The sequence below is a fragment of the Scatophagus argus genome, chromosome 20, assembly GCF_020382885.2.
Source record: "Scatophagus argus isolate fScaArg1 chromosome 20, fScaArg1.pri, whole genome shotgun sequence".
NCBI lineage: Eukaryota > Metazoa > Chordata > Actinopteri > Scatophagidae > Scatophagus > Scatophagus argus.
Genome location: NC_058512.1, coordinates 17,659,734 through 17,672,653, shown reverse-complemented (window position 1 = coordinate 17,672,653; position 12,920 = coordinate 17,659,734). Strand labels below are relative to the sequence as shown.

Below are 12,920 nucleotides of genomic sequence, written 5' to 3'. Positions count from 1 at the left end.
AGGTGTGCAGAACAGCAGCCATGTTTATTTCATTTTGAATGTTGGAAGTGAACGCTAATGACAGCACAGCAAGAGGCGTCCATCCAATCAGACACTAGAAGGTTTGAGGGGAGAAGACTCATTATTGACTGTGGGCAGTGAATGCGTTTAGATTTTCACACCACTCATTACACACTTGTTCTAAACTCTCTGCAAGTACACTAAGAAATGAATACCGGTCCTCTTCATCTGTCCTTCCCAGAAGTTTAGGAAGGACTGCCAAAGCTCCATGCTTATTTGTTTGGCCACCCCTGTCTGTTAAACTGGGTTTACTGCTAAATGTTTTGATTCTCTGATTCAGTCTCTCTCTTCACTCTGTACATCTTAACTTTTTAGTGATTCTGGTTGGGAGTCTATCTCTAATTCTGTTATCTACTGGCCCAGTCTGGCCCGGGGATGGATGCCATCTATAATCCATTTATCAGAGCCGGCCGCAGGGCCTTCGTCCAAATGACAGCTGGCCTTAAGCAATCTCATTATAAAAAGCACCAGGATATAGTATGGAAATATGGGGGGAGGGGCTCCTAGGTTCTGTGGGCCCAAATCAAACGCACAATGGACAAAATATTAGAACAGAATCATAATTTAGATGAGTTAATATGTTCATCCCAGTTTATTCTTAAATGTAAAAACATGTAGTATGTCACAGAGAGTGCACTCCTCACACGTCAGATTTTCTCCAGTGGTAGCTCCTATTATATTGATGTATGTTCAGCTGCTCATTTTTCAAGAGCACGATGGCATTGTTCGTATCTGGGATATTTTGGCTTTATTTTTGTTCAATGTGAGAAAGTACAGACACATCCATCTTTATATATGTCAATGTCTGCATACATGTCTCTCTTTTCTAAGTATTCTGCCCTGACATCAGTTCATAAGAAATAACAGGCACACGGTATAAAGTGTAAACTTTATGTTTTATCTTAATTCTTTTGTAGTTGATTTGTAATTATGCTTTGTTTACACTGCATATATACAACATGTACGTACATATAGCACAACACATATGTGTCTCCATTTGACTGGATAACATATCTGATTGCAAAGCCAAACAAGGCTGGACCTACTCCAGTAATGGACCCAAAGCTGTTGAGTAACTGCCAAAATTGCTTGTGCACTTAAGCAGTTTAGCTACAGCAATAGTTAATAGTAACTGCCGGCAAGCTAAAGTCTATCCACACAAAATTAGAAATACATGGATGAATTGTATTTATGAACTATGAACGAGACAAGTGTTTTAGGCTCTTAGCGGGCTATCACCTGCACAGATCTTTTAGTAGTTTAACTGCTCAGGTATCAGAGAAATTCTTCTGTAAGATCACATGTATCCACATTGCTACTTTCATGCGAGATTTTAATGAAACAGGGACAATGGGAAGCTAATCAGCTTCATCATCAGAGCGAGTGGCTTCCTCCCCAGCCTGCCTACTGACTCTTGGAGGCATTTACATTTAGCTGTTTTCATGGATAAGATAGCCCACGACCTGCGTAAGTGTATGTATGAATGGGATAAATAACCCTATTTCCCTGTTCTAAGTCACAGTTTAAGTCTGCCACATTTAAACAAGGCTATATTTGAATATTTTTCATTTATAGAGGAGGTGCTGTTATTTCATGTGAGGCGGTGTGCCTCCACAGCTGTACGTTGTTGGAAACAAGTTTCCAGCACCTCACCAGCTGAGTCACTGAACATCTTTGCAGACTCTAGTCTGTAACTGTCCTCACCATCTCCCTTTGTTCTGGGTTGTCTTTGATTAGTCCTCAGTCATCTTTCCCCTCATAATGTTAACAAATCCAACACGTGAAGAGCGAACTCCGTGAAAATCAGGAAATACACAACAGTGAGATACTCTGTCTCTCTCTGTTCATCACACCCATCACAAAGTGTGTGTGTGTGGTGAGTGAGCGCTTGTTCCCTTGCAACACAAATCCTTTATAATGCTGTGCTCACTCATCCAGAGAGAGCAGAAGTAAGAAATAGAAATCAGAGGGTGTAGGTGTGTGCGGGAATCATTCAAACACATGTGTGTGCGTACACACACGCACACACACACACACGCACACACACACACACACACGCACACTGTTTTTATGTAGTCCTTATTGGGCCTTTGATCCAAGGTGTGTAAGGAGCTCTCATCTCCCACTGTGATACTTATACACACACCACATGTATTGGTCACACACGCACACACTCTCTTAGCGCTGCAGCAGTTCCCCACTGCGTAGACCCTGTTACATGCACACACAAAAGAGGTTATTTTGGGGTCGCCTTGGTGAGCACAATGGACGGACACGCCCACACATGCACACGCACACGCACACACACATACACATACACATACACATACACACAACAAAAGGGTTGCACGTGTCCAAAATCCTTCCAGAGGTCTGTGAACATGACCGTCTGTATGTATGTGTGTTTGCACTGTGACTAAAGGCTTTCTGTGTGTGTATATGTGTGTGTGAATGTGTGTAAGTAATGGTTAATACCAGGACAATAGAAGTGTGCCTGTTCAGTTGTTATCGGCTCACTGGAGACTCACAGGCCTGCTGCTTTCTTTTTTTGCCACCTTTCTCAATGAAAAGGAAGAAAAGAAAGAAATGAAAATGAAAGTCCCCCACTGAAGGAAATCGACTTATCTTTAGATCTTACGAAATAAACTGCCATGTTCTTAATTCCTCTAAATTTAGTAAGTCGCTAAAAGCGTGGTGAAAGCAGTTGGCAGTTTTTATTTGTTTACTTTACTTTTTTTCTGTCTTTTCCCGTTTGAAAATGTGAATTGGTTGTTTGTTTGCTTGTTTTCTTCCTTTGGGTGAAATATAAAACAGGCTCTCAATGAGTCATGTATATAGTGAACTGAATATATAATGAAATTTGTCATTTTATATTGTTATATTTCTAAATTGATTCGTGTGGTGCATCAGCACCAGCCTTGGTTATAATACTTAGATCATGAGATAAGATTATTTGTTTAAACAAAAATGATTTAATTTCATTTTTATGTATTCATAAATAAATAATTCCAACATTGACATGCACAAGAATATTTAGTCATTTAAGTTGACCTTTACTTTAGGAACACAGAGTGACCAAATAATACTCACAGTCCACTTACTAGCTTTTTCCAGAGCTTTCATTACCTCTTAGGGTCTTCATAAGTTAATGGAGTCTGCTCAGCCAACGAGAACCACCTAAAGACATCTGTGTTCATTTCTCTCTTTTTGTGTCTCCTCCAGGCTGTCTGTCCAGCCTTCCACCAAATGCCAAGAAGATTTCCAACTCTTACGAGGAGCGCCGCAAACAGGCCACGGCCATCGTGCTACTGGGAGTCATTGGAGCTGAGTTTGGCGCTGAGATCGAACCTCCAAAGGGTTCAGCACGGGCTCGAGCTGGTGGACAGGCACCAGAGGGCTTCGGACTTACAAGTGGAGGGTCATCCAATTACTCACTGGCCAGGCATACATGTAAGTACACTCTGGATGTGCACAAATGCATTTTGACCAGTCATAATTATTATGTGACCTGTTAAACCAGAATTCAAGATACCAGAATTTTCAATCTAAAGATAAAGATAATCTAAATATAATTCAAAGTACTGCAACTCCAAAAAATATTTTCACTCATCAGAGTTCCATTTAAGATGTGATGATGTCAAAAATGTCATAGCACTTTTTTTTTTTTTTCCTTATGAGATGTTGACCTGATACACAATACAGACTCAGAAAAGAGTTCTAGGGGGCAGAAATTCTTAATTTATTCTTGTATTGTAAAGATTTTTGTAGCTGGGAGGCCTGATCCCATCTGTCATCTTTGGTTTTAGATGGATTACATCCATAGTTAACTCTTGTTGGGAGGGTTTTATTGCACTTACAGAAACAGCTTAATTGACTTAATTTAATTTTTGGCTTAATTTATTTTGTTTATTTTTTCTTTTGTGAGATGTAACTCCACAGTCTAGGCCAATGAACTCCTGTACCTATTCAACATACCACCATTTATAATCCAAATGTGTTCATTTGAATTCATTTCAGATTTGATGTTGGCTAATCTTAATATTAACGTAAAGCTATTGTCTAATGATTTTAGATGACTATTTTCATACGTCCATTTGGTCAAGTTTGAGTTTGTACTGCAATCACATGAAGTGACAAAAGTTGAAAATTTCAACCGTTTATCCACTACTTTTAGAGATCCATGTCAATACTTCAAACATTATTAGATATATTTTAATAGTGTATTCATGACTTTTAGCTAATTGTTTCAGTTATTTGTCCGTTATTTATAATTAACTATATCATGTCCTCTGCTTGTTTACTGACTATTTTTCATCCACTCTTAATTGAGCTTAAGACATCTTAGAACACCTTAGTTGTCAGTTTTTAAATTAGTTGAGAAACCTCCATGCTCCATGCACGCCCCACCCTGCAGAACCCCCACGGGGTACAAGTACCACTGGTTGGGAATCACTGGACTACACAGTGCAACATCGTCAAATACACAGTTGCAAAATTGTCCTGCACAAACCTTGTAGCTGCCTTATTAGCACTAACATTATCAGTGACTTCTGCACAATGAATGGGATTACTTTTGCCAGTGAAAACCTCTCACTTTAAGACAGATATTGATATGTTCAGTGGTTCCTGTTTTGGTCCTGAATCATGTTTTTTTTTTTTTTACAAACTTAACACAACTGACAAAGTGGAAACTTCAGAGTTGGATTAGAGGTGAGGGGAGAGATGGGATTGATTTTCACCCACCAAGCTTGACACCTTAAGGAGCTTGGCACTGACTTACAAACACACACATACAGACACAGACAGACAGACAGACAGACACACTGAGCCAGGCTGTGCCACACTGTGCCTGCAGCAATGGACCTTGGTGGGCATCAAACCTGCACTAAGCAGAGCTGCTCTTCCATCCCGTTGCTCCCACGCTCTGATTGGCTGCCTCTGGGGGGCGTCTGCCCAGCGACAGAGCCTGTATTCTCACTGATACGATGCGGAGCATGATGCTGCTTGATTGGACGCATACACAGCAGTTGGTCACCTCACCTGTGTGGACTCACTGGACACATACACAAAAACTCCACAAAATCCTGAGCCAATGTTGTCAGATGAAAACAACTCCAGATTTAATTGAGCCCCTTGAGTAGAGCTCCACCCTTTTAAAATCTTTAGCTGACCCCTTAGGCTTCATGTCATTTGTAATGCTGAAAAATACTTTTTTCACTGAAATGAATAAACCAAACTTCTCAAAGTCGTCAGTGTTCGTTGTCTTACCAACAGGCAGTCATACTGGAACTTTCCCCAGATAAAACAGAAAACTTGTTGTAAAAGTTGTTTCAACTTGATGAATGCCACATGGTCATGAATGGCAAGTTTCATACAAAAAACATTACCCAAGGCTAAAATGAACTTTGCGCTTGGACCCTTGCAGTCTCGCAGTTGAAAACAGACATATGGAAATTTAGCAGCAGCAGAAGCTGTGACAGTAAAAGGAAATCTGGAAGAAGAAAAAAACAGTCTTGCTCCTGAGTTGTACAGTGAATACCCTTCTTGAGAAAATACGTTGTGGGACTAAAATGTGAGTCAGTTAAGAGGACATCACCATCTCAGACATGGACTAGTAGGGCTGGATATTCTCTAGTTGAATACCAGCCATCAGTCCTTTTCATACCCAGCCAATTGCCACTAGTGTTCTTTGATTTAATGTTATGTGTGATTAATACTGCAAAAAATGTTAGATCAGTTTGTCAGCTTTACCATACATGTTCATCCACGCATGCTGGTTTGCAACATGGTTGAGACTGTGGTTTTAATGTCTTCTAAAGAAACTTGATAAATGCAAAGGCAAGTGATCCAATGGATTATCATAAGCACAATCATTTCAGCGTGACGGTCAAGGTGCACAGAAGAGGAGCTAAGTCAAATTGAAGGGGAAAAATTAAAGAATACAGGCAGAAGCCAAAAGGCAATGTTCTCTGTCACTGCTCTCCACAACCTGCCATTATGACAACATTTACGGTAAATACACCTGGTTGAAAATGACCATAGGTGTAGTATGGTGTAGGGTAGGTAATGTAGGAAGTGGGGAACATTCTGGCCTGCTTCTCCCTATAGGCTGGAATATCACACTACTCCTGTGTTTATTCCTGAGGACAGTCATGATTGACATGGCCACTAGAGGTCCATGTCACTTTAACCTTAACATAGGTCATATTTAGGAATTTGAACAAACGACTGATGGCCTGTCTTGGAGGGCAGTCAGCACAGGAAGCTGCTCCTATTGCTGACCCCTCGGAGAGATTGAACTCTTGAAACATGTTATAACTTAATAAAAAGCTCAAGCAGACAATTACAGATGAGTCTTAAAGCCTGTGGTGGAGGACCTTTTCATGCTTTCTCTTGTTTTCCTCTTGCATTGCTGTTTTCATTCCTGTGTAGTCCTCCATTTTAACCATCTCTTCCTTTCACTCTGTTCTTTTTCCAGTTCTCATTCGGTCTGTTGTTTTTCTTCCACTCTCCATCTCCCCCTTCTCCTCTGTCCGTTATGAAATTGAAAGATGGATTGGTGTTGTTGGCATACAGCGCTGTGTGTGTGATGAATGAGAGCTGTCCACCCAGAGAGAGGGAGGGTACAGTAGTCTATACAGCAGAATATAGATTGATGTTTTCATATGGCGATGGGGGAAATGTAGGGAAAATGGAGGGACAGATTGAGCTTGAGGATGGAAAGGGGAAGGACGGAAGGTAGGAGAGAAGGAAGGACCGATGATGACAGAGGGCAGGGGGGGATTTGGTTGGACAGGACAAAAGAAACAAACTGTACATCAGTGTACCATCTCTGGACAATAATGCTCACAGTAAATGTCAAAGTCAGAGTCTCATCTGGGCTGTTCACTATGAGCAGTGGCATTTTGAAACATTCATGAGAGCTGATTGGAAATTGGGTTTTAATTTGTAATACAGAAAACTGAACAGCAGGTACAAACAAGCAGGTGGAAACTACGAAACTCTCTGCTGCAGACCAGACACAATAGATCTCTATTCTTGTTCTGTCAAACGGAGTTTTTGTTCTTACTGTTTTAAAACAATAGCAATGCACAGAATTAAATTATACACATCATGACTACTTTGTCAGCAGTGCCTTTGTCAGTATGTGAGATAAACTTTGAGGCTATCAAGCTATCACAAAAGCACATTTTAAGTTGTGTATAAAACATCTGAGTGAAAACACCAGGAAAAAAGCTTCAAAGTATTGTGCAAAAGTTTTACCCTTGCCTGTACTGGAAAAGTAGGTGTATCGATAAAAATAAGATGCAATAAAGCTCAGTGGAATCAAGCTTAATAAATGAATCATGAATGAATGAAATCAGTAGTCATGGAAACACATATTCCTTTTCTTTGCTGAATGGAAACTTGGCTACAGTCATTTTTGGGGCAGTCGGGTGATATGGTTGGCTGAGCTGTTTTTCAGCATATGTATTTTTTTAGTAACCATTCACACAGCCACAATAGGTGGTGACGCAGAGACGTGCAGGGCTAGGTGACAAAGTACCGCTAACATGGTACTTAGCCAGGAACATGCTTGTGCTAGACAGTACATTAGCCAGCCAAAGTAGCTAGCTTGCTATCCGCCAGTTAGTGGTGGACTGTCACACAGGTATTCTTCATGTATGAAGTGGTTGTTGGTCAGATACTTTTGTTCTTATTTTCTAATTCTATTTTCATCATATCAGTATTCACAGTAATAGCCACAACACCTCTCCTTCCTTCTTTCCTCCTTTCTCTTTTTGTGTTGTTTTTTCCCCCTCTCCACCTCTCTCTGCAGCCAGTCTGATCCAGCTCTCGTCCACTAACCAAGTCCCCAGCATTGATTTACCTTCACCTCCCATTTAAGCTGAAACAGAAGAAGAGAGAAAGAAAAGGGGGCAGAGCAAATGGAAGAACCAAAGTAGAAAGCCTGTTAGTGGTCCACTCGGCCTGGTTAACTTTAGACGTCACCAGCCTGTCACTATTTCACACTTTGTACTTCCCTTCCTACTTCCTTTCTTCCTCCCTCCTCCTCCTCCTGCTCTAATCACCCTCTCTGTGTTAATGTGACATGTTTACTACTCTAACTAACAGCTCATTATGGCCGGTTGATGCTTTGTCAATAGCCATTGGTTCATTTGGGTATGGGCCTGCCTTTAAACAAAGATGTCCGCCATGAGAAATGGACCTGAGACTGGACCTCTCTCGCTTTCTGCTCCCTGACTAGAGGGGGAGAGGCTGTAAATTTTAAATCTCAATTTGGCTAATTTCAGTGCAGAGCTGTTTTTTAATTGTCCAGGGGAAAAAAAAAACGGTGCAAATGTGGCAGTCAGATTAAACCTCAAACAGGTTCATTATAAATACATATGCATCACACACACCTGCCCACCCACAGTCATTGTCACTGCTCACAACGTTCAATTTTAACCTCATGACCTCTGAAGCTTGCTCAGTGTTGGGGGTGTCCGCTGGCTCACTGTGTGAAAAGCACATACACACATTAACAATGGTAGGGGTTTGAATTTAAGTAGTGACCTTTTGTCCCATGACACCTAAATCATACCCCCACCATCCTCCTACACAGTCACCTTCCAGATTTGTTTATTGATTATCAGTTTATTTGAACATAATGTTAAGTTGATTTCCTATCAGGACAGTAACATGTGCGATTGGGTTTTAGCATATTATATACAACGATTTAGGTCTCATTGTTGTGTTTTACATTTAGTACAAGATCCAGGAACATATTTTGGGGTTTTTGGGGTTTTTCTTTTTAAAGACAGTTTTTTTGTGTGTGTGTTTTGTTTTTTCCAGTTAGTTTTGTTACTCTCAGTACTTTACGACCTCCCAGCCCCATATGCTGCTGAAGATGCAAATAAAAAAAATTAATTTGAAAACACAAAAAATTCAACCTGATACAACAGTTAACAGCATTTCAAAAAATTATATAAATGAGATAAATTACTTTGTTGTGAAACGAAAACAGGTACGATAACAACGCCTGAGAAAATAAGGCTCAGGCATGAGAACTGCACATTGTATTGAAAATCATGATTTGTCAAAGTAATCGAAAAAGACAAACATAAGACAACAGTTACGACTACTCTGCTTTGCCAAACAGGTCTTCTGTCAATATTACATTTGTACAGTTACTACAGTAAAAAGGGCGTCTTTAAGAAAAACTGATCACCAGGTAGTATTTGATAGTAAACAGTGTTTCAACATTTGAAAAGAATTAGTTTGGAAAGCAGAATGCAGAAGGATATCTGAGAGTATTATTGATTTCTGATGGTGGTCTTGGCGATTTGTAATCATCACTAACTGGAGGTCAAAGTTCACTCAACCCTGCATCACAGTAGCTCTTTTTAAGTTTGTATGTATATTGATGAGTGTAACAAAAACATGATTGATTTTAGCTACTCCTGCTGTTTGCTAGCATCATGTTGATCACCAGCTGAGGGTCAAAGTTCACCCGCATATCAGTGATTCAGTCACGACACGCTAACAACACACCTGCTCTGCATGTTTGACTCCAACATACATAAAATAAGTGGTAACAACATTAGTGCCAGTGTCCGTCTTTTAGAGTCCACGTTGTCCATAACATTGTAGCACAAGGATGCTAATACAGTTAACTGGCGCTATCTGTCGCTGGCAGTATCTCTTATAACAGTCATATCCAGCGATGCTAACGTGGTTAGCCTCTAGCTATATCTTTCATAGCTCTGTCCATAAGCTCTGTGTGTGTGTGTGTGTGTGTGTGTGTGTGTGTGTGTGTGTAGATATAAACCAATAAAGAAGGGGGTTTGCCATTTAAGGCGGGCTGATGATGAAATACCAGGAGAGAAAGATGATGAGATTAGCTGTGCGTGTCTGGAGACTGGAGGACCTTTAGAGCCACCACAGGATTATAAATACTTAAAGTAAATGATCTGTTTTATGTGTTTCTTCATATTATGACTGTTTAGCATTTACATTTCAAGCAAAAATACAATGAACTATATTGATCTCTGAGTGGACAGTAGAAGAAGAGAAGAGACTTCCTGATGCTAATGTACAGTCTGTGAGAAAACATTTTGCTACAGGGACAAAACACTCGACAAAGTCAAAGTCCAGATTATTCTGCACACACATCACTGACTTTCAATAGATAAGCAAGTGACCAGTTAGTTTAAGATGACTGAATTTGAAAGGAAATTAAAAGCGCCATACAAGCCACAAGAGATGCATATGGCTTTCTGTAAACATTTCCTAACCTTTTATCAAGTGCGTGATCTGCCTCTGTCTTGGTTTTCTACTGAATTAATCTTTTTGAAGCATTTTGTGAAGAATCTGCTAAAATCTCTGGATCTCAGGCTTTAGTGGGTGAGGCAGATAGAAAGACAGACAGAAACCTGGGGGGAACGGGGCTGCATGTGTGTGAGTGTGTTTGGGGGAGGGGGTGTTATTGAGGGATGGGGATATTTTCTGGAGTCTTAATGGTCAGTCTGTCCCCACAGAGACTGGCTCAAATGTCAGGTCAGCCATGAAGTGACCTCCATCACGCTCACTGTTCTTATCCTCTTTGTGTGTGTGTGTGTGTGTGTGTGTGTGTGTGTGTGAGAGAGTGAGTGAGTGTATGTGCTTGTGCATGTTGGTGTTTCACAGAAGTTGAATCATTTTTACCCTAACCTCATTTGAAACATTTGGATTCATTTGTTTGACTTCATAAGAGATATGAATTCTTTATGGACATTCCTCAAACAGATCCCATGTTGAGGCTGTGGTGGGCGGGGCTTAAACTGTCCACAGTGACAATGAAGTCAGAAAGAGCTTTTATGCTCACGGGTCCTGAACTTTAGTTGGCTTAAATGCTTCAAAGTTTTAAGAATGTAAATGATCCATGCAGCCAACTTTGGTACATTAACACTGATGTTAGTGTGGAATTGTTTAAAAATTGAACAGGCAGATTTAGTGTCATGCAAAAAGCAAGAAATTGTGAAATAAGAGGCAGAGCAACTGAGCAGTTCTGAAGTTCAAATTTTAATCCTCTTTTTGTCCTCTCTCTTGCAGCAAAAGAAAAGAGAGAAATTGTGAAATTAGAGCTGATTAAGTCACATGAGATGTGCTGTAGCTCTGTTTGACCTGTGCAGAAAAACATCAAGCTCCCACTTTATCCTGCTGTTTCTACTGTTTGCAGGTAAGGCGCTGACCTTCCTGCTGTTGCAGCCCCCGAGTCCCAAGCTGCCTCCCCACAGCACCATCCGCCGCACCGCCATCGATCTGATTGGCCGAGGCTTCACTGTCTGGGAGCCGTATATGGATGTGTCAGCGGTGCTCATGGGACTACTGGAGCTCTGCGCTGACGCCGAGAAGCAGCTGGCCAAGTGAGTCCAGAGGCGCTAATACACTCAAATGTTGCTGTTAGTGATACATGACAAACACAAACTCTGTGCATAAATACATAGAAGGAAACAGGTAGAGCACCTGAGAAATTAAAGGTTAGAAATCAGAATTTTGTCATCAGACAGCATTGAATCAAAAGTTTGACCAAACCTAGAAGTAAAAGAAGCAGAGAAAATGACTTGATTTTAGACTGATGTTGACTTAAAGACTTAAAGATTGGATCCATCTCACTTGACTTGCTTTAACAAGACTAAACTGTCTTTATTTGCACTCGACCGACTCGACTTACTTGGCGTCCTTTGAAAGGTAAATGTTAAACTGGTCTGTTTTTAATGGCTGACAGGCAGGCAGACTTATTGCCCCACAATAACATGCACATGAAAACAAAGCTTAGATTTAGATTTGGGTGATAAGTGAAAGATTTATATACACACTGGACATAAAGAGTCCTGTGTCCTTAGTCTGTGCCCAGGAACTGATTGGTTGGTTCATTGTTTGTGTTTGTCTGTTTGACTGTTCAGCCTTTCCTCTGAGATTCCAGAGTACAGCCAACAGCCTGCTTACACACACTCACACACCGAAACGCTCAGGCATTATAGAGCTGACACACTGAGTTATGGAAGCCTGGTTATAATGTGATTGCAGGACATTATGATGATGTAACGATGTCTGCGTTGCCCTGACATGTTAGTCCTATGTCTGTGTGTGCATGTGTGTTTGTCTGTGTTCATGTGTTGTGAAGACATTTTTTTGTGTGTGTGTACCCCACTGGCAGTGGTGCTTAAATATATCCATCCAGAGAGCTATTGGTCAAATTGTGATGCAATTTGCCGCTCTTCAGAGGACGAACCCTTTTGGATTTGATGAGCGGCTCACCTTCCCTCAACTGAGATACAGGTTTATTTGCTGACAGAGAATCCAGGGCACTGCTGGTGTCAGCACAAGCCGGTCAGAGGCCAAGATTGGTGTCGACACAACTGTAATCATAGCCTACCCTACCTGGCTTTTTTGAGGCCTGAAGAGGAGAAAAATGGCCATTATTTACCATGAAAAAGCAAAAACTAATGTTACAGAAAAATCAAGATAACAGAAATATTTGTTTGTGTTTCTCACCCCTTTCATCTTCTGGTTTCTAAGCAATGATGCTGAGGTTTATCTGATCGTGTGACTTGCATCATTCACTGTAACTGTGAGTGCTAATGCAGTTTGAGATGATGCAGTCACAGGTTGATGTTGATCACAGATGTTGACAGCAGCAGAGTCTGCCTCACTGCCACCAACAGAAAGGAGGTCAGAGGTTCCTTCATACAGTCGTAGCGGTGGTTGTGGTTACATTAACGCAGCATTTTGTTTGAGTGAAGGTTGAAGGTCACAGAGAGAAGCTGTTTCGGTGGCATCTCCTCATATGTGATACAAAGGACTGCGTGTGTGTGTGTCTTCCTCCCTGCTGAAGT

The 12,920-nt window shown here is 40.9% G+C and overlaps 1 protein-coding gene across 3 annotated transcripts in view; it reads left to right on the top strand.

Annotated features, from left to right (window-relative positions):
- Positions 1-12,920, top strand: part of LOC124051177 (WD repeat-containing protein 7) — a 104,220-nt gene that overhangs the window by 70,408 nt on the left and 20,892 nt on the right. For all 3 annotated transcript variants that reach the window (XM_046374218.1, XM_046374217.1, XM_046374220.1), the window contains 2 exons: positions 3,283-3,510; positions 11,261-11,447. In XM_046374218.1, coding sequence (XP_046230174.1) covers positions 3,283-3,510; positions 11,261-11,447 — 415 coding nt within the window. The remainder of the gene's footprint in view (positions 1-3,282; positions 3,511-11,260; positions 11,448-12,920) is intronic.